Genomic DNA, 20,488 nt, shown 5'->3' with positions numbered 1-20,488 from the left:
TTAAGCTAAAGATTTTGGAATTAGGAAATTATCCTAAGTTATCCAAGTAGGCCCACTGTAATCACAAAGGTTCTTAAAAGAGGGAGGCAAGGTCAAAGGCAGTTAAGAGATAGGACAATGGAAGCAAGAGGCTAGGGTGATAAGAGGAAGGGGCCACAAGCCAAGGAATATTTGGCTTCTAGAACCTGAAAAAGGAAACCTCCCCTCAAAGTGCCCAGTAGGAACCAGCCCTTACTGACACCTTGATTTTAGCCCAGGAGATTCATTGTGGATTTCCGACCTCCAGAACTTAAGAGGATAAATTTGCATTACCATTAAGTTTGTGGTGACTTTTAAAGGCAGCAATAGGAAATAAATACACCATCCTCCTGATTTGGGGAACAGAGCTGCCTTCCATATATTTTATTAACATTTATTTTAAAAAATATTTGGACCTTAAAAAGAAAGTGGTATAAAGGGTAGGACAGGACAAAGTCTCCAGCTCCCCCTCAGATTCTTCTGGCTGGCTTCTCTGTACATTCTCCAAGTTCCAAGGCCTCTAGGCAACAGTCTCCGTGACCTCTGCTGGGTGGTAGCTAACATTCCCTTTGGTCCCACTTCGGAGTCTACACAACACAAAAGCCCAATCAGAAAACTCCAATGTGCATGAAACTGTTCTGGACTCATCCAGGAAAGTGGGCCTGAGGAAGAGGGGTGTCCGGAAGTGGGCAGGTATACCTTTGCTGCCTTCTCATTTGCACAAGGAAGGCGATGCTTGTGACTGCAAAGAGGAGGCCAAAAACCAGGGCCAGGATGTCACCTGGAGGGAGAGGAGAAGCTGCCTCAGGGTGACGAGGAGTCTGTAGGATTCCCTCAGCCTGCCCCCCAGGTTCTCCAGCTGCCCTCAGTGTCAGAATCCAGAAGAGGCCCCCAAAGGAATGGGGGTGGATACACAAGAAAGAATAAGATAAGCACCTATTTTTCTTACCTAAAAGCAAAGTAAAAGAGGTTGTTTGAGAAGGAGGATGCTAGATTTCTGTAGCTTCGTTCTAATTAACTTTGCCCTGGGGACAGTGGAACCCCCTCTCCCTTGATCTGACACTCTATCTAATTGGGGTTGGAGGTCTGTTCTGCAGAAAAGGAGAAGGGGTAGAGGTGGTCCTAGCTCCTGAGGCTGAATGATGCCAAGGGATCAGGGGCCAGAGATGGGGCAAAGACTCACCAGCAGCAAGGCAGGAATTCAGGTGGACTTGAAGAGGAAAAAGACACATTAGAACCAGGGTCTGTGACTGCCAGTGACAGACACAGGCACAAATGAAGACACATGGGAGGATGACGGACCTGGGATGGGGGATGGGGGGGCGGGGCACGGGGCATGGCACTATGGGTCACCACAAAGCTGCACCTGGCTCAACACTCCTGGGGCTGCTCTCTGTTTCAGTGAGGAAGGAGGCCTCGATTATTCGCCCATTCAAAGGCTGCGTTGCTCGGAAGTTCAGCTGTAGCCGAGAGTCATCAGGTCCCCACAGGGAGCCAGAGAGGGTGTGGAGCTAGGGAGGTCAGGAGACAGTGGTGGGGGTAGGCTCATGACAAGAAAATGAAATGGTCACAGGCCTACTCACCGCCAGCACTCAGGGCTTCACCCACTCTGTCCCCCTAGTCCCCCATACAGCTGCTTCATCTCTTTATCCATCTTGATCTCATCCCTACACCCCTTTCCCCCACATCCCCTATGTCACCACCATACCCCAGCCCCACCTGCTTCGCACTCAGCCTCACTGTCTGGTTGAACACAGTCCAGATGACCCCCTGGGCGCAGGGGGGTGTGGTCAGAGACCCCTCATAGCGGAAGTAGCGGCTGAGGTCAGAGGGCAGCAGCGCAGATACATCCAGGCCAGGGACCCAAGTCTCTGAGTCTGTGGAGAGGACCTGTGCCGGAATCCCACCTGGACTGCTTCCCTCCAAAGCTTTGGAGTATAGGGATACAGTTTCACCTCCCAGAAGCCAAGCTGATGTAACTTCCTGAGACCACTTTTTCACTAAGTGTGTCCCTTCCCATAACTCAGCACAAGACCTAACTCAGAATAAGGTAACAAGTCTGTGGGGCTTGTTTCACAGAGTGAAAGAAGTGCTCCCAAGGTCCTCCCTGAGTCTTCACTCTTTTTTTTTTTTTTTTAAGATTTTGTTTATTTGTTTGACAGAGAGAGAGATCACAAGTAGGCAGAAAGGCAGACGGGGAGAGGGGGAAGCAGGCTCCCCGCTGAGCAGAGAGCCCGATGCGGGTCTCGATCCCAGACCCTGGGATCAACCTGGGCTGAAGGCAGAGGCTTAATCCACTGAGCCACCCAGGCACCCCTGAGTCTTCACTCTTATTCTGTATACTATGATAACATGCTGGACTACAGATTTAAACCCAAAATGAATCAAAAGGGAAAATGAGGGGGTGCCTGGGTGGCTCAGTGGGTTAAGCTTCTGCTTTAGGCTCAGGTCATGATCTCAGGGTCAGAAACACCCCCACCCCCCTGCATCAGGCTCTCTGCTCAACAGGGAGCCTGCTTCCACCTCCCTCCACCCCACCCCCTCTGCCTGCCTCTCTGCCTACTTGTGATCTCTCTCTCTGTGTCAAATAAATAAATAAATAAATTTTTTTTAAAAGGAGGGGGGGAAATGAGCAGAGTAACTTGTAAATAAATATAAACATTTGAAACCATAAAAAGCAGACACAAAACTCAAAAAAGCACAGTTCCCTCTAGTTTGGTAAAATTTAAGTTCCAGTAGTGAGGTTTAAAATTACTTAGAGTGACTGAGAAGGCAAAGATTTCCAACAAAAGTACAAATTTAAAATATTTAATGCTTATGGAGGAGAAATAGAGAATTTTCAGAAAAATTTTAGCTCTCTGGACTCAACCTCTGAAGTTCCAAACGCTTTTCGGGGGGGGGGGGGCTTGTTTTGTGTCTTCTTTTGGTTTTTGTTTTGATTTGGGGTTTTGTGGAGTTTTGGGTTTTTGGTGGAGTGGGGTGAGGTTTTTGTCTGTTTATTTTGGTTTTTAGCCATAAAGCCTGTGGACCTCTGCTCAGCTTTGTAATTATTGTCAAGCTCACAGTCAGTTCACGCGTTGGTTCCCTGCCTGTGGGAGGGAGCCCATCTCCATCCTCACGCCTGAGGCTTCTCAAGGACAGTTCTTTATGAACAAGGGTATTGAGGGTAGTGGCCAAACCAAAAAACTGACCTTCCTCAGTGATTTCTTCCAAATGTGACAGCAACTGCTCATAGGCACTGTTTTCTTCTGGACCCTCCTGGGAAATGACAGTTCAAGACAGGATTTTACAGGTCTCCAAGGCCATGGCTGGAGGCCTGAAGGTGAGGTGGGCTTCCCATACTCTGAGAATGCTGGGAGAACACAAAATCTTGTGTATTACTACTCAGTGGATTTACTTTTATTTGCAAACGAATCTAACCTGCTTGGTGGACTGATTTTCAATGGTAAGTTGGAGAAGAAGGTGGGTCACTTTCCTAGGATAGGAAGCCTCCAGTGACCTGGGTGCTACTATCTTTTCCGGTCTCATTGATTCTATGTCCAAATACACACTCATGGTCTCCCCACAGAAAACCATAATAACCTTTGCATTCACATTTCCTCTACATTCACCTGAATAATTCATGTGTTTGCCTTTGGAGCAAGGACATGCTATCTCAGAGGCACTTCTCTGAACTTTGTGCTGTTGAGGCTGACGTTAAAGAGTCAGTAAAGGCAGTGACAGCCTAGAAGGTATCTCACTGTCTCTCCACTTACTAGCCTCTTCTAATCACTGTGTATGTAGCCTGGATCCATACAGGTCCAATGATGTCACTAAATACTTCTCTAGACGTCACTGCATTACACAAAATGGAAATTACAGGTTACAGGAGTATTCAAGAAATTACTCTTCCTGGCATTCCCCCCGCCCCCACCCCGTTCCACAGTCATTCCCTGAGTGGGTTATATTCTTACTCCACATACACTGTTGGCTCTGCATGGAACATCTTTTCTTTTCCACTACTGAAGGCTTCAAGTTTGACCTCCTCTGTGAAGCTTTCTCTGACCACCTCTTTAACTCTGTCTGTGCCCTTTGTATCAGCCTCCCCCACCCGCTGTAGGCGGAGCCACGGTTTTCGGAATCCTTTGTGTGGCTCAGCGCCTGGCCTACAGGGCGTGTCGAATGAATTAATGAGTGAATGAGGACGGCCAGGTGCCAGGGTGAGTGTGCTAGGATGGGATCTCTGGGGTCAAGCTACAGTGAACCCTGGGGCGTGGGGAAGCAGGAGATAGGGGTGTCCAGGGCTGGTACCTGCAGAAAGGCGGCCAACACGGCCAGCCCCCCGGGGCGCCCCAAGGCCTCATCAACTTTGGCAAATGCAGTGCTGAGGTGAACCACATGGATCTGGAGAGAAACAGGGTAGAAGTGGGCAAGACCCCCGGCCCAGCGCCCCCCTTCGCCTCTCCGCTGCGCGCTCACCTCGGCTGGGAAACGGTGGCCGTCAACCGTGTGCTCCGAGCCCGGGCGACCCGCAGCCCCCCAGTGCAGATGCAACTGCAGGGCCCGGTACTCCCGCCCGGGACCCAGGGCCATCTCCAGCCCCGGAGGCAGAGTCAGCTGCACTGCGAGGGAAGAGGCAGGTGAGCCGGGAGGACCAACTTACCCGGAAGGGCCAGCCTAACTCCCAAGCACCCGCCTGGCGGGCCCTCGGCTCTGGACCCGTCCCTGTACCGCAGACACCCTCCCCGCCTCCTCCCCGCGGCGCCGCAGCGAGACCCTCCCTCACCCGTGTGGCCATTGTTGCGCAAGCGCAGTTCTGGGAGTTTCGGGAGCTCAAAGCCCAGGAGTTCCGGGGGTTGCAGAGCCCCGCAGAATGCGGCGAGCTCTGGGCGGATATCTACCGGCGATTGGAAGCGGCCTGCGCAGGCTGGGGACACCTGGGGCCAGGGCGGGTCTCCTGGAGTGAGAGAGTGTGGACCGGCAGTCTGGTGACAAGATCAGAAATAGGAAAGCAGGGTAGAAAAAGTGAGGGGGTGGAGTGAGAAAGCATGGGGCGGGAAATAGAAATCAGGGATGTGGACGGAAACAGGGAGCAGGCCGCGCGTTGGTGACTGTCAGACATGGATGCAGTGGGTGGGACACCCAAGATCAGAGTTCGGGATGGCTGGGGGGTCAGATCAGCAGAGCAGGGTGTGCAGGCTGGGTGTGCAGGGGGTAGGTGTCTCACCTCCATAGCGCCAATGACTGTGGTCATCCCCTGCATCAATGAGAAGAATGAAAAGCCGGTCTTCAAGCCCAGTCCCTCCCCAGCGGCCAGAAAGAGATGGATCCCCCTTAGTAGTAGGGGTTCTCCAACTCAGATGCCTTACAGGGTCATAGCAGGTAACCAAAATGCCTAACGTGGCCAGATATAAAGCACAACAGATTGCAACCAAACGTAACACCATAGCTTGGTAGACCAAAGATCCTACTGGTCTCAGAGATACCAGTTTGCAACCGGTGTCTTTGTAAAGTAGGTGGGGGGCCTCAGTCCCCAGGCCCAAATCAATAGACCCTCTTCCCTTTCTCCTTGTCTCCAACTCCCTTCCCAAGGTTCCTGGTTTCTGAGTCAAAATACTAGGTTCCCCTACTTGCTATTCCCTCTTCCCAGGTCTCAATTTCTTCATCTGTAGACTGAAGATGAGGTGATCTCTACAAGCCCTCTGCCTCCTCCTCTGCTTCCCAATCACCCCTGCCATCCTTTCTCTTCTCTTCCCTCATATTCCTACTTCTCTCCACGTGTCTTCTCTTTCCACATTCTGCATCTTTCTCCTCTCCAACCTCCCCTTTTTTCTTTCTCATCTCTTCCTGCTCACCTTGCTCCATCTGTGCTTTTTGTCTCCCCATTCATCCCCTTCTAGCTCTGAAAGGGGTAAGGGTCTAGTGGCATGAGATCCCCTGGGGATGGGAAAGGCTACTGTTGGAGTGCAGACTCCATTCCTTCTCTGAATAATCCCTGCCTGGGCTGGGGTTTAGTGTGGGAAGGACAAACCTCCTGGAGTCTAGATTTGGAGGGCTGATGACTGCTTACCTTTGTTGTGCCTGTAGTCATTATTCTGGGAGCCTTGGGGGTCCCTGGGTGCCTCAACAGTAGGCAGATCCTCTAACTTCAGAGAGTCCTCTTTTCCTGGTTCAGTCTTCATTCCAGATGGGTCCTGCTCTCCAGGTGGGTCCTCCTCTCCAGGTGGGTCCTCCTCTCTGGGCAGGTCCTCTTCACTGGGTAGGTTTTCCCCGTCCAGCTGATCATCTTCCCCAGATGAATCTCCTCCCAACCCAGGCGTCCCCTGTATACGGGACAGGCTCTGGGGATGGGCAGGCACCAGGAACAGCAGTGCAAGTAGCAGTTGCAGGGCAGGGCCCGGAGAAGGGGCTCGGATCGACAGAGGGAGCCAGGGTCTGGGGCACAAGGGAGCCATGTGGCTGACTGTGGGGTGTCCCAGACACGGTGTGTACGGGCTGTACGTGCATCGGAAACAGGAGCTGGATGGGGGAGGAGCAAGCCTGGAGGGGAGCAGGCTGACTCACAGAGGGCCCTTTTGTAGAGATGGAGCCAAAGTCCTGTGGGTCTGCCTGGCCCTGTGCCCCCTCCCCGATACCAAAGCCTGAATGGGGGTGGTGCGAGGGGCAGGTATGTGCACAGGCAGGAGGTTATCGGGGTCACAGGCTTAGCCTGGAATCCAAGGCACCACCTGGCACTACACAGGCTCCCCCTGGCACCGCCCAGCTGCTCACCAGCCAGCCTCAGCTAACCCTGGCCTGCTTCCCAGGCCCAGGCAGAGAAGGGGAAAGACAGGGAGTTGGGGCCCCCACAGCCTCTGGCTGAGAGGGGAAGCAGCCCATGTATATATCCCTGGCCTAGCCAGGGAGCAGATAAAGGGGTAGGACAAGCTGCTGGGGAAGCCTGGGAGCGGGTGGACAGATAGGTAGGTGGGAGGCAAATCTGAGTATAAATGGAAAACTGAGTGGGGCACCTGGGTGACTCAGTCCTTAAATGTCTGCCTTCTGCTCAGGTCATGATCCCAGGGTCCTGGGATTGAGACCCCCATGGAGCCCGCATCAGGCTCCCTGCTCGGTGGGAAGCCCGCTTCTCCCTCTCCCACTCCCTCTGCTTGTGTTCCCTCTCTTAGTGTGTCTCTGTCAAATAAGTAAATAAAAAAATCTTTAAATGGAAAACTGAGTATATGTAGGAGAGGGACTGTGATGACTTTACAATAAATTTATTTTTCATCATATTATACATCTGCTCAAAAACCTTCATTGGCTTCCATCTGCCCATCTTCTTCCTCTAGTTGACTTTCAAGTCCTTCAAAATCTTACCCAAGAATCCTTTCCATTTTATCTCCTACTATTCTCCCTCATACTCCAGCCAAATTAAAACATTCATTTTTCCCCGCAGACCTCTGACCACCTTTATTCGTCTGTTCTCACTGCTGGGAATATCATTCACTCTTATATTTAATAAATATTTATTTAGCATCTACTATGTCCAGCACTGGGCTATGGACTAAATGTACAGAAATGAATAAGACACAATCCCTGTCCTAAGGAGTTCACTGTCTAGTTAGTGAGGGCACAATATTCAGTGGAAAGAGATTAATTCTGCCTTAGAAAGTAATACAGAAGTAGGCAAAATCTGATCTGGATTTTGGAAGAGCAGCAATTCAATTGTTAAAAGCAATGGGGAGAATGGTATTTTGTGCAAAGGCATCAAGTATCTTGTGCAGAATGACAGAATCCAATTCTCATATTAGGTTATGTTGAGTGCTGGTGTGGAGCATGGATTTGAGGGGGAGAGCAGGTACAAGGAGATGAAGACTGAAAGGACCCTAAGAATGGACTTGGGGTTCCCAGTATGCCTGTTCATTTGAGAAACATTGAGCCTCCCCTAGGGATGCAGCACTGAACTAGAGAACCACCTCTACTATTCTGTAGCTCACATTCTAGTAAGGTCCCCATAGCTTCAACAAACCAAAAGAGAATAAGGCCATCTCAGGAAGTTCCTATCTGGGGCTAAATTCAGTAGATATGTGCCAGTATGATTGTATGCATTAGAGAAATATGTTGAAATATTTCTAATCCTATTGAGAACGAGTTCCTAGCTTCAGGGCGCTCCATCTACCTCCCTCTTCTCTGGGGACTCTACTGATCTCTTATCTAAAGAGGTAATACCTAGGGCACCTGGGTGGTTCAGTGGGTTAAAGCCTCTGCCTTCAGCTCAGGTCATGATCTCAGGGTCCTGGAATCAAGTCCCACACTGGGCTCTCTGCTTGGCAGGGAGCCTGCTTCCTCCTCTCTCTCTGTCTGCCTCTCTGCCTACTTGTGATCTCTCTTTGTCAAATAAATAAATAAAATCTTAAAAAAAAAATAGGGGCGCCTGGGTGGCTCAGTGGGTTAAAGCCCCTGCCTTCGGCTCAGGTCATGGTCTCGGGGTCCAGGGATCGTGCCCCACATCGGGCTCTCTGCTTGGCGGGGAGCCTGCTTCCCTTCCTCTCTCTGCCTGCCTGTGAGCTGTCTGTCAAATAAATAAATAAAATCTTTAAAAAAAAAAAAGGGGGGTGCCTGGGTGGCTCAATGGGTTAATCCTCTGCCTTTGGCTCAGGTCGTGATTTCAGGGTCCTGGGATGGAGCCACGCATCGGGCTCTCTACTCAGCAGGGAGCCTACTTCCCCCTATCTCTCCACCTGCCTCTGCCTACTTGTGATCTCTCTGTCAAATGAATAAATAAAATCTTTAAAAATAATAATAATAATGATAATAATAATAAAGAGGTAATGCCTGGCACAGCAGAGGCCCAGCCAGCTTCCACTGTCATGAATCAGGACTTCTGTGCCCACTACCCTGTAAAATAGTTTTTTTATTTTTTTTTAAAGATTTTATTTATTTATTGGACAGATAATCACAAGTAGGCAGAGAGGCAGGCAGAGAGAGAGGCGGAAGCAGGCTCCCTGCTTGAGCAGAGAGCCTGATGTGGGGCTCGATCCCAGAACCCTGGGATCATGACCTGAGCTGAAGGCAGAGGCTTTAACCCACTGAGCCACCCAGGCGCCCCAACCCTGTAAAATAGTTTTACTGTCTCTCCTAAGTCCCTCCTATGATTCAAGACTTAGCTCAAAGGCCGCCACCTCCACTCTCTTCCATAGGAAGAGATTTCTGGTGCCTCTGAACCACCAGTTCTTTGCCTGCCCTTACTAGTAACCTTGCCCACCATCCAACTTATATTATGGTGATTTATGACATTTTATCTGCTCTAATAGCATTGAGTTCCATAAGGGCAGGGTCCAGTATTTGATTAAGTCTTTTATTCACCAACCATCATTGAGCATTTTTCTCTCTGCAGATCACCTTGCCAGGACTTGAGGAAAACCAAATCAACTAAGATGGCTTCCCTGCCCTCAGGGAGTTCATTGTCGATGACTTGTGTTTGCCAAACCACAACTGTTCCAAGAGCATGACGTAACATTTTTACAGCACCCCAAATTATCTGCCTTGTCAGATTAACTGTCACAGTGTATACCAAAACTTGCACAGAGCTGCACAATTGCTGTCCTCCAAGGAGGGAGGCAGCCTAACAATCCAGGTTGCTATTTCTGGAGCCAAATTAAGAGCCATCCATGGAAATCTGATCCAGTGTGCAATGTGGAAGGTCAGCTTATTGTCTGGGTCGGCTGTGATGTCAGCACCTTGGTTAGACACTGACACATGGAGGGTACATGCTAGTATCGAATTGGATGGACTTGGACAAGACAGAATGTAGTAATGACAAGTCTAGTTGAGGTGGAAGAGGTAATGGGCAGCCACAGTAGACAGAAGCACCATGCTTACTGGGGTCTGGAGTCTGTATGTGTGGAGATCTCTCTCTAAGACCCATCCCAGCTTTACTTCATTTTCCCTCTTTCTAAATGTTCTTCATATTTCCATCGTTTTCCTTTTTAGGTCTCTGTCAAGATTTCCTGGTACACTTCTCTGCAGCACTCTCTATGTTCACCTGCCTCCCTGCCATCTCAGCTGCCTTTAGTCAATGTTTCAGAGTCTAGATCTGTGTCTATGTGCAGGTATCTCTCTGTTTCAGCCTTTTAATTTTCCAAATGCCATTCTCCATGCTGCTGTCTCTTTCTTAAGCGCTCTGTTTCTGTGTGTGACTGTGTCTCTGGTCTGGGTGGGGAGTATAGACTCTGACCCTGGATCATGCCTTTGCAGCTGGGAGACTGCCAAACTCTAAAACAGGTTCGAGCTCCCAGAGTCTTACTCTGGGACCTTTCCCAGGTTGGGACATGGTGTACTCAGGACCAACTGACTGGAGCACCACCTGCCTGTGCATGGCCTCTCTGTGGTGTTTACGGCCAAGACTTTGGTCATTAGGGTCTGTACCTTCAGACATTTAGGGCCATGTTTCTGCTCATCCCAGGGCTGCAGAACAGACTCATAGTGATATAGATTACTGTGGGATTATCTGTCCCATTTTGCCATGAACTCCTAGTGTGGACTGCCCCACATTCACTGAAGAGTGTGTAAATAGTCCTTACCTATATGGTATCATCAGTTTCCTTGAGTCCAAGGTACAGTCTGATCCAAACTTTCTCTTTCCGCCATCCAACCCTTCAAGTTGTTTTTCCCTGATCTAAGTCCAGCATTTCTCCTTAAAATTCTTAGAATGTCAGTGAGCTAGAGGGGACCTCAAAACCCTAATAGTACCCTGGTTTTTGTCTTGGGTTCCAAATTCCTAGGGTTCCACAGTGGAAGGAATGCAGGGTCTGAAAGTTTCTTAACATTTTGGTCTTTAATAGTATTTTTTTTTCTGGTTAAAAAGTAATGCATGCAGGGCACCTGGGTGGCTCAGTCATTTAAGCATCTGCCTTTGGCTCAGGTCATGATCCCAGGGTCCTGGGATCAAGCCTTGCATCACGCTCCCCTGCTTCTCCCTCTCCCTCTGACTGCCGCTACCCCTACCTGTGCCCTGTCAAATAAATAAATAAAATAATAAATAATAAATAAGTAAAATGTAATGCTTGCATGCTCCAGCAGAAAACTTGCAAAAAGGAGAAAAACATTAAGAGAATTTTAAAAATCACCTTATTTGTCCCATTCACCCCTTTAACCTCAGCGATCCAGTGCCCGGCACAGACTAGGTGCTTAAAAAAATATTTGTGGAGTGCATTAACTTCAATCCCATCACCCAGAGATAACAACCACAACTACTTCTTGATTGCTTATCCTTCCAGTCCTATATATGCTATACATAAATGGGATCATATTGTACGAACAGCTTTGTTAGCCTGGTTTTTTTGGTCTTGGCAATATACTCTGCGTGTTTTTCCATATTGATAGATTTTTTACATTTTTTTAACAGTTTTTTTTTTCTTTAAAGATTTTTTATTTATTTATTTGACAGACAGAGATCACAAGTAGGCAGAGAAGCAGGCAGAGAGAGAAGAGGAAGCAGGCTCCACGCCAAGCAGAGAGCCCGATGCGGGGCTCGATCTCAGAACTCCGGGACCATGACCTAAGCCGAAGGCAGAGGCTTTAACCCGCTGAGCCTCCCAGGTGCCCCGGTTTTTTACATTTTTAATGCTTTCATATTATTCCTTCAAGTAGCTGTACCATAATTTTTCTAGCCAATTCTCTACCACTGGACATTTAGAAGGCTTCCAATTTTATATTGTTACAAACAACACTATCACCCGTTCTGGTATACATATTTTTGTTCACATATCTATTTCTTTAGGGTGCATTCCTAAAAATGGACCTGCTAGGTGATAAGGGTAAGCACATTTTAAGACTTCTCATACATACTGGCAAAATGGCTCTGCCAATTTACCCTCTAGGGCTACTGCCAATTTCTCGAAAGACCTAACGAAGTAAGGAAAATCTGGTCCATTTTATCTTTGACGGGGTAGCACAGATTAATCAACTACAAGCTTGAGCCTTTGGCCAGAATTACAGCAATTCTGACCACCATGTTAGTTATTGACATTTGCTGCATCAGGAGCTAATGGGCTGTCAGGTTTTGGATCAGTATGAAAGGAAAAAACGAGTTAGTAACTTAAAACCTACAAACTTTTGTCCAAGGGCCAAAACATTTAAAACCTTGTGACCCCTGAGGTTTCCCAGTAGTGAAAGCACCGGGGACGACTGGACCCCAGATCTGGCACAGGCCCAGGAGAGAATATGTACGGTAATTATTGCCCCCTTCCTAATTTTACAGATAGGACACTGAGGTCCCGCTGATGTCTGCTTTCCAAGGTCCAGACTACGGCTCCAACTTAGCGCCAGTCCAGAGGAGGGCCACCCACCTGCCCCACTCAACGCTGCCTGAGCTGGCTTCTCGCACCTGCAGTGCCGCCCTGGCGGTAGGGCAAGGCCCTAACCGCAGAGACCCAAGGCCTTTCGGCGGGCCGCCGCGCATGCTCCGTCCTGCGCGCAGCCTCCCGGCGCCAGGGGGCGCATTCCTCTCTCCGGCCCCGCCCCCGGAGCGGTTGGGATTTGAATCTCTGGCGGGCTGCGGCCGGAAGAACCGACCCCTCAGCCTGGCATGGAGGGATGGGGCGCCAGCGGCCGGTGCACAGTTCAAGAGCAGCGTGCCCGTTGGGAGCGGAAACGTGCCTGCACTGCCCGGGAGCTGCTGGAAACCGAGCGGCGCTACCAGGAACAGCTGGGGCTGGTGGCCACGGTGCGGCCGCGCACGCCCTCCCGTATGGGGCGGGGATCCCAGGGTATGGGAGGGTCTCTGCGAGGTCGGTGACCCCGAGTATACTGGGTCTTGGGCCGTCCGCCTGCATTTAGGGAGCTCAGGCATTCTACAGTTTCTAGCAGCGGCTTGGCATTAGCCTCCTCTTCGGGCAGATTATATACCCGTACTCTCCTTCCGCAGTACTTCGTGGGGATTCTGAGAGCCAAGGGCACCCTGCGACCAGCAGAGCGTCAGGCCCTGTTTGGGCCCTGGGAGCTCATTTACGGCGCCAGCCAGTGAGTAGAAGGGGCGAGGGGAAAGAGAAGAGGGAGGGCCCTAGCCTCTGGCAGTGCACGAAGCTTGGAGTCGGGGGAGACCCAAGTTCACATACGGAGTCTGCCAGTTACCTCACCTGTGGTCTTGGCCCAGTGCCTTACCCTGCCCCACCTTCCATCTGTAAAATGGGATAATACCACTACCTCCAGGGCAAGGTTATGAGAATTCAATGAGGTGGTGCCTGAGTAGTTGTTGGACTGCTCTTTTACTATCCTCACCCACGCAGAGAGCTGCTTCCCTACCTGGAAGGAGGGCACTGGGGACAGGGGCTGGAAAGCTTCTGCCCCCACCTGGAGCTCTACACCCAATTTGCTGCCAACGCAGAGAGGTCCCGGACCACCCTGCAGGTAACCGGAAGATAATCTCAAGTTCTTCCCCTCTTGCCCCATACATTGCCTCTTCCTCTGAAGCTCCAAACTTCACTCATACTGTTCCTACATTTCTACAGCCCCGTAGGTGTCCCCCATCTCTCCAAAGTTCACTGTAGGGCTTCTCTCAGGAGCACACAGCTTACAGAGGGCTGGGGGGTGTGTACACAGATGAATACAATATAAGGAGTGGCTTCTCTCCCTGCTGCCAATCCTTTCCCTATCACTCCAGGAGCAACTAAAGAAAAACAAACGTTTCCGGAGGTTTGTGCGACTTCAGGAAGGCCGCCCTGAGTTTGGGAGCCTTCATCTTCAGGACCTGCTCCCTCTGCCTCTGCAGAGGCTCCAGCAGTGAGTAAACTCACCTGGACTCAGCCAACCTCTTTTCTGGGTCTGTATGATCGCCGCTCTCAGCTTTGTGAGGTTTATGGCTTCTGTCCCATTGCCTCTCTCCTGGGACCAACCGCTCTTAAAAACCTCTTGCAAGAGTAAATGTGAACCCACTGGAGTAGCTGGGGTCTGCAGCTCAGGCCCTTAGCTAGGAATGTGGAAGTCTGCACTGAAGTGAGGGGGCCTGTAATAGAAGCAGGGTATCTGGAAGAGTCTGTTGAGATGAGAGGTTTGCCTACCTTAGATTTCTGTTCCTGGGGATGTTAAGAGCATATAGTCAGGTTGTCTCTAGCATCCTCCTTGGATGGATTAATTTTCATCTTGGGAAATGGACTCCAAAATCATGGTCAGTCTGCTCCTGACTCTTCAGTGTGGGAAGATGGAAGCAGAGGGCCATGTGGGGGTGAGCCTGGGTTCTGAGTCCCAGATGAAAGAGAGGGATGCAACCATCAGAAGCAGGTCTTTCCTGGCCTTGCAACTAAAGTGTGTGTAGGGAGCGATCTGTAGGTCAGGCAGAAGGAATTCTGCCCAACTCTACTTCCCCTCCTGGACTTCCAACTGTCTAATTCCAGGTATGAGAATCTTGTTGTGGCTTTGGCTGAAAACACAGGTCCCAACAGCCCTGACCAGCAACAGCTCACACGTATGTTCTTGCTCCTCTGAAACACAGGCAGGAGGCTGCCTCTCCTTTTCTGGTTCTGCCCTCTAACAATGTCTGGTATGTCCCTATCTTCCACTGACTTCCACTGACATGTACACAATGTGCCTGTTGCCCTGCCTGCTCTCCCAGAGGTTAGACCCTCACCCTAGTCCCCTCCAGAATAGCCTTTCCTCACCATCAGTCACCCAAAGTCAAAGCTGTACCGGGAGTGGGGTGGGGGATGTTTTTCCAGGGGCTGCCCGGCTGATAAGTGAAACCGCCCAGAGAGTCTACAGCATTGGTCAGAAACAGAAGAATGACCAGCACCTCCAGCGTGTTCAGGCTTTGCTCAGTGGCCGCCAGGCAAAGGGGCTTACCTCAGGTACTGCACACTCCCCTTCTCTGTGCCCCACCCCATCCCCAATCCTCAAACTCCCCTTTTCTGACCCTTTTTCTGTATTGCCAGCACAAATGCCCCATTTCCTTAGCCTCCCCTTCTTTCTGCTCCCACGGATCATGGTCCTGGAGCTGCACCAGAATAACAGCTCTCCCACCCGCCCCCAGGTCGCTGGTTCCTACGCCAGGGCTGGCTATTGGTGGTGCCTCCCCGTGGGGAGCCCCGGCCCCGAATGTTCTTCCTCTTCTCCGATGTGCTCCTCATGGCCAAACCTCGACCCCCACTGCACTTGCTGCAGAGTGGCACCTTTGCCTGCCGTGCCCTCTACCCCATGGCCCAGTGTCAACTCCACAGAGTCTTTGGCCACTCAGGAGGCCCTTGTGGTGGACTGCTCAGTGTAAGTTATGGGCTGGAGCCCTAGTTCGGTAGGAGAGGCTCAAAACAGGCCTCAAATGCCTATGTACTATTTATCCCTTTGGCCTAGGCCCCCTTCAGAGGAACTAAGCCACCTGCATTGAGATGGGGGGGGTTGGGGTTCATCCCTAGTTCTCACCTCAGCCCTGAATTACCTTCATGGAAACAGCAAGGCCTTCAGCTTTAGCCTGGACCTTTCTGAGCCCTGCACTAAGTGGTGATTTCTCCCTAGCTGTCCTTTCCCCATGAGAAGCTACTGCTTATGTGCACAGACCAGGAAGAGCTGTTGCACTGGCACCACAGTCTGACTCTGGCCATCAGGTAAGAGTGCTGTGATGAGGCCCACGGGCCAGGAGTGAGCAGTTCTAATCCTGTCTCACGTGTGACACCTCCTGGGCTGCCCCACCCCCAAGGCCATGGGTGATTTTGTCTGGAGAGTGCTCATTCCAGTGCCTGAACTGACCGTCTTCTCTCCACAGCAGCCAGAAGGACTAGAAGAATCTTAATTCCAGAACCCAGAATACTTGAGAGACAAGTCAAAGTCAGGAGTACAAAGAAATCTTCAGTACTAACTAAACAAAACACAGAACCCTTCATGGTTGGAGAAGGGTCATTTCGGGTTTGCTTGGGACCAAGCCGTGCCAGCTCATCTGACCAGCCCATAAGAATCAGGAAACCAAGTCCCACTCTGGTGAAGCTCTGCCGAACCAGCCCCTCCAATGCAGATGAGGGGATTTAGGACTGATTAAGCTCAGTGCTGGGTCCCTGGGTGGTTGTTTATCAGGACTGCAGCTTTGTAAACATGGATGTTTTTATGTTGAATGCAGTTTCTGTAATTTATTTTCCCATTGCATTTTAGTAAACATTTTTTTTCTTCCCCTTTTTGGAAAGGCCTTTCTGTCTCAGCTGTGCAATAAGGGAAAGAGAGGTGTTTGTGCCCTGAAGGCTGCCCTGCCGGTGGCCTCAGGAATACAAGGAAAAGAGCTGGAGCTCCCTCTCTCTCTCAGCTCTCACACTGGAAGGTAGCCTCTTTTTATCCTAATAAGGGAAGCTTTTCAGGAAGGCCCAGTTGTTCTTGGGCACCTAGTATGGGTGTGTGTAGGACCAGCTGGAATAGAAAAAGCACACGGGAGTGTCCAGTCACAAGCACAGACTTTGTTTTACTAAGCCTTCAGCTGTCATTTCTCCTTGCCGGCGGCGGCTGTGACTGCGGCCCTTCCCACAGCCTTGCTGCATCTTCTCCTTAGCCCCTGCTCCACTTCCCAAGGAGTAGCTAGGTTTCTCGTCTCTGTGCTCCAGTGTGGGGGCTCCTCCCAGGCCTGACTGTCACCAGCCTTCGCCTCCTCCTCCTCTATACATAAGTCCTCAGGAAAGGGTAGGCTGGCCTCTGTGAGGGGAAAGATCAGGGATATTCCTATCTCAGAGACTGTCTCCACCTCCACAAGACTCACACCACCCAACCCTTTACCTGGTTCTGGAACGTCCACACCCTTGTTTGGCTTGCTGTCTTGTAACAGCTGGTGGATGGTCTGAAGCTTCATATTCAGAAGCTCTTGCTGGGCTCCAGCCAGGGTAGTCACACTGTAGAAACATCCACTCAGAGGCTAGCCGATCGGTCGCCACCTCTTCCACCTATCACAAAGCTCCCCTGGCCACAGGGTCACTGCTCTTCTTACCGCTCAAAAAGGGGGTCCAGCTGGGCCATCAGACTGTTCAGGTGTTGCTCTGTCTGGGCCAGCTGTTGTGTCAACTGGGCCAGCTGTTGCTCTGGGGGTAAAGGAGAAAAGGAGAGCAATGGTTATTTGTATCTTCTGTGGTCCCGTAATCCCCTACCAAATACAGGCTTGTGCAAAACCCACCTGACTGTGATGATTCCTTCTTGCCTTCCTCCTCCTGGAGAACTGCAGCCTCATCTTTCCCCTGATGAAACAGAAGGAAGAGAGGGCTAGCCTGCAGGAACAAGCTTCTCCATCACCTCTGTCTCCAAAGCCATGAGAGGAGAAGGATAATTTGAAGTCGAGAAAGCCATGGAGATTTTACTTTAGAGAATCATAATCACACCTAGTCTAGCTCCTCACCTGGGATGTGAAGCAACATGTCAGTATGCCCCCACACGGGGTCATTCAGTCTAATGAAACATTCCCAGGAATGAGCATCTCTCTCCAGTTTGATAAAGCTCTGGTTGTTAGTTTATACACAAAACCAAAAACTTTCCTTTATGTATCTTTTTTCCATGTTGCCTTCCAAAACCGTGTCTTTTCAACATGATAGCCACTCAGGAATTTGAAGACAATGGTCCTTGCCCCCTCCCCTTCCCCATGTCTTCTCTGGTTTAATATCCCTGGTTTTACTCAGTCGCTGTTCATTTGATATGGTTTTCTCTGGTCTACTGGGCACATAGTGTTCTTAGAAATAGTTCCCTGAAGAGAACAAAATTCTCCCGAGTGTTCTGATCAGACGATGAGATGCAATATCTTGTTCCTAGCATTGCCTGGGGAAGTGGGTTTCACAACACACGACTGAACTTTATTATTCAACTAATAAACTGCTGCTAAGTTACATGTTTCCTCCAGACCGTACTTGGGTCCACAAATATAATTTGTTATTGATTCTCTTTAAATTTCATCATGATAGTCCCTCAACGTAACCTGTCAAGTCTATTTGGAATCATGATTAGCTATCCCTTTTAATTTCATATCCCCTCCAAACTGGTTCAGCCTTCTACTTCCTAATGCAAATAAGTAATCAGGCCAGGTTTGAGAATAGAGCCTTGGAAGGTATTATTTTCCATTCCAACCATTTCCATACACTAAAATGTACTGTCATTTTACATTTCAGGGCCTCCTTTCTAAGGAGAACATGAGACTAGGGCCTTCCATATTGTGGCTACAGCAACCAACACTTTGTGCCAAGACTAGAATTTTATCAGCAGCCACACTTCTGTAGTATGGACACATACTTGCTGGGTTCAAATCCCAGTTACTACCAGCTCTGCGTGACTTTGAGCAAATCACTTAATCTCTTCATTGGACTGTTGGGAGAATTAAATGTGGTGTTCATTATTTATTCACAATTTACCAAGAACCCTTCACATCTGCTACCTCGCTGGATGCTCAAAATAACCCTCTAGTGTTGGAAAGCCAAGGAACTACCATCTTCGTTTTACAAACTGACGGAAGGAAGTGTCTCGTTCATGGTACCATAGCGCCCCCACGGGAGATTCAGGCCCGGGGCATCCCCACCCCTCGTCGTCCCGCACCTGCAAACACTTGTACAGCACAAAAGCCACGACAGCTGCGGTGTACAGCGCCCCCAAAGGCAGAGCTCCGGCCCGGGCCCGCTCTCGCTGGTCCTTGGGCGGCGACCGTCGCCGGGGTTCCGTGGCCTCAGGGCCGACCTGGGCATGGTCCCCTGCTGAGGACGGCAGAGGTGGGTCAGTAGAGCCGGGGCCTAGGGACCCACGGGCAGTCTTAGCCTCCCTCCAGAAGCCCTCGCTGATACCTGGGTGTGCCCGGAGGTCGGGGCTGGGGCGGTCTCCGAGGACCCCGGGCAGTGCAGACACAAGTAGCAACCCCAGCAAACCCGCAAACGGGACCGACCCCGCCATTGCAGGTCACAGAACGAAGGCCCCGGAGGCGCCAGAGTTGGCCGGGAGTCCCGCTGCGCATGCGCAAGACGGGCGGTGCGAGAGTCGCGTACCGGGACACGCTGGGAGGTCACGCCCACTTAGTGTGTGGGCGGGGCAAGCTTATTAGCATCGGACCTTGGCCAAACTTTCCCAAATGAATTCATTTCTCGTCTATTTAGGAATTCTATTAGCCAGAATGCTTCTAGGAGCCTACAATCTTATAAGATTATGCTGGGAAGTGGGTTTTATTTCTCATGCTCGCAACCTATTCACCCTAATCAAAAAATGCTTAGGATGGCGAACCTTAAAAGAATGATCGTGGCGTCTACGTGCAGCTCGTGCTGAAGGCCTGTTTCCTAGGCTACAGACGAAGGACTTGTTCCTTATTCGTGCCTAGGGGAAAGTCCCCGGACCCTTTGGCAGAGAGTGCCGCGTGCGCGTGCACGTTGACTTTCCCTGCTTCGCACTGTAACGTCCGCGGAGAAGCGATCCCGTTTGCTGCGGGGGAGCTGAGCGGTGTGCTGCGGGGGCGTCGTCCGTCAGCATTTCTAGTTACGCAGGCAGTGCGCGCGCCTGTGCGCACCAACCACACGGGGCTCATTCTCAGCGCGGCAGACTTTTAGAAGTGGGACTAATAGGCCCTCCCCTGCGGAGGGCCTCTGTTCGGGGTACTGTTAGCGGCTCAAGGTTGGAGCCCGCAAGTGGACTAATTCACCCCTGAGTCATTTTCTCCTATGACCTAACGCGCTGTATGTATCACATCGGTTGGAGTTCTTTGTTTTTGCAGTTCTCTCTTCCTACAGCGGCCTCCTCTACCCCCACCCTCACCCCCACCCTCTTCAATTGGCAAATGTTTCTAATAGCCACCATTCATTGTGTAGCACGGCACACAGTAGACTATATGGACTGATTGGCCTAGAACCTGCCTCCGCTACTCGAAAGCTAAATGACTTTGGGCAAGTTACTTAATTTCGCTCTGTGCCTCAGTCTCCACTCTGAAGAATGGAGATAACGATAATACACTATCTGTACCTTACGGAGTTGTTATGATGATTAAGTGGGATAATCCAAGGAAAGTCTTTATGAAGGATGTGTACTGGACACGCCCGGGTGGCTCAGTAGGTTAAAGCCTCTGCCTTCGGCTCAGGTCATGACCCCAGGGTCCTGGAATCAAACCCCGCTTCCGGCTCTCTGCTCAGCGGGGAGCCTGCCCCCCCCCCCCCGCCACGTCGCTTTTCTACCGGCCTCTCTGCCTACTTGTGATCTGTCAAATAAATAAAATCTTAAAAAAAAAAAAAGAACTGTGCCTACCTACCAGTGATTTTAATTTGAGCAGCTGCTATGAGCCAGGCCCTTGAAATAGAACTCTCTTCGGCACCTTCCACTGCTATTTCCTTTCTGTACAGTTAACATCTAAACACCCTTCACCTGAATTTATTCATTAAAAATTTATTCATTTATTCATTAATAATTTAATATAATAATATAATAATATAACTATTATAATATTAATATAATAATATTAATAATATAATAATTAAATTAATTTATTAATTAATGCAGCTATTGTACTTTCTTTCAGCCACCATCATATGTTAGTTATATCTCAGTA

General features: G+C 50.2%; 3 protein-coding genes across 8 annotated transcripts; 1 reads left to right on the top strand and 2 right to left on the bottom strand.

The window, feature by feature from the left end:
* Positions 1–368: 368 nt before the first annotated feature.
* Positions 369–7,047, bottom strand: CA9 (carbonic anhydrase 9). Of its 3 annotated transcripts, XM_080820108.1 has the most exons (11): positions 6,068–7,047; positions 5,225–5,254; positions 4,784–4,954; positions 4,477–4,619; positions 4,309–4,401; positions 3,210–3,276; positions 1,738–1,895; positions 1,385–1,529; positions 1,202–1,228; positions 718–799; positions 369–605 (listed from the first exon to the last, which is right to left on the bottom strand). In XM_080820108.1, the coding sequence occupies exons 1-11, from the start codon at positions 6,450–6,452 to the stop codon at positions 539–541; spliced, it is 1,368 nt and encodes a 455-aa protein (XP_080676234.1). In that variant the 5' UTR covers positions 6,453–7,047; the 3' UTR covers positions 369–538. The 3 variants fall into 3 exon arrangements, with proteins under 3 accessions (XP_080676234.1, XP_080676233.1, XP_080676235.1); XM_080820107.1 differs by having other exon boundaries at positions 4,309–4,619; positions 6,068–6,641; XM_080820109.1 differs by having other exon boundaries at positions 4,309–4,619; positions 4,784–4,982; positions 6,068–6,578.
* A 4,379-nt stretch (positions 7,048–11,426) lies between these two features.
* Positions 11,427–16,142, top strand: ARHGEF39 (Rho guanine nucleotide exchange factor 39). Of its 3 annotated transcripts, none has more exons than XM_080820103.1 (9): positions 11,427–12,725; positions 12,905–12,999; positions 13,266–13,386; positions 13,640–13,758; positions 14,370–14,440; positions 14,691–14,819; positions 15,002–15,231; positions 15,481–15,569; positions 15,728–16,142. In XM_080820103.1, exons 1-9 carry the CDS (start codon positions 12,261–12,263, stop codon positions 15,741–15,743), a joined length of 1,335 nt encoding a protein of 444 aa, XP_080676229.1. In that variant the 5' UTR covers positions 11,427–12,260; the 3' UTR covers positions 15,744–16,142. The 3 variants fall into 3 exon arrangements, with proteins under 3 accessions (XP_080676229.1, XP_080676228.1, XP_080676230.1); XM_080820102.1 differs by having other exon boundaries at positions 11,427–12,746; XM_080820104.1 differs by having other exon boundaries at positions 12,277–12,703.
* CCDC107 (coiled-coil domain containing 107) lies at positions 16,068–18,920 on the bottom strand. 2 transcript variants are annotated; one of them, XM_080820105.1, is made up of 6 exons: positions 18,750–18,920; positions 18,508–18,662; positions 17,108–17,168; positions 16,925–17,015; positions 16,717–16,829; positions 16,068–16,635 (listed from the first exon to the last, which is right to left on the bottom strand). In XM_080820105.1, the coding sequence occupies exons 1-6, from the start codon at positions 18,853–18,855 to the stop codon at positions 16,427–16,429; spliced, it is 735 nt and encodes a 244-aa protein (XP_080676231.1). In that variant the 5' UTR covers positions 18,856–18,920; the 3' UTR covers positions 16,068–16,426. The 2 variants fall into 2 exon arrangements, with proteins under 2 accessions (XP_080676231.1, XP_080676232.1); XM_080820106.1 differs by having other exon boundaries at positions 18,508–18,659; positions 18,750–18,903.
* Positions 18,921–20,488: the final 1,568 nt, after the last annotated feature.

Source organism: Martes martes (genome assembly GCF_963455335.1).
Source record: "Martes martes genome assembly, chromosome: 12".
Classification (NCBI taxonomy): Eukaryota; Metazoa; Chordata; class Mammalia; order Carnivora; family Mustelidae; genus Martes; species Martes martes.
This window is presented reverse-complemented; position numbering and strand designations above follow the sequence as displayed.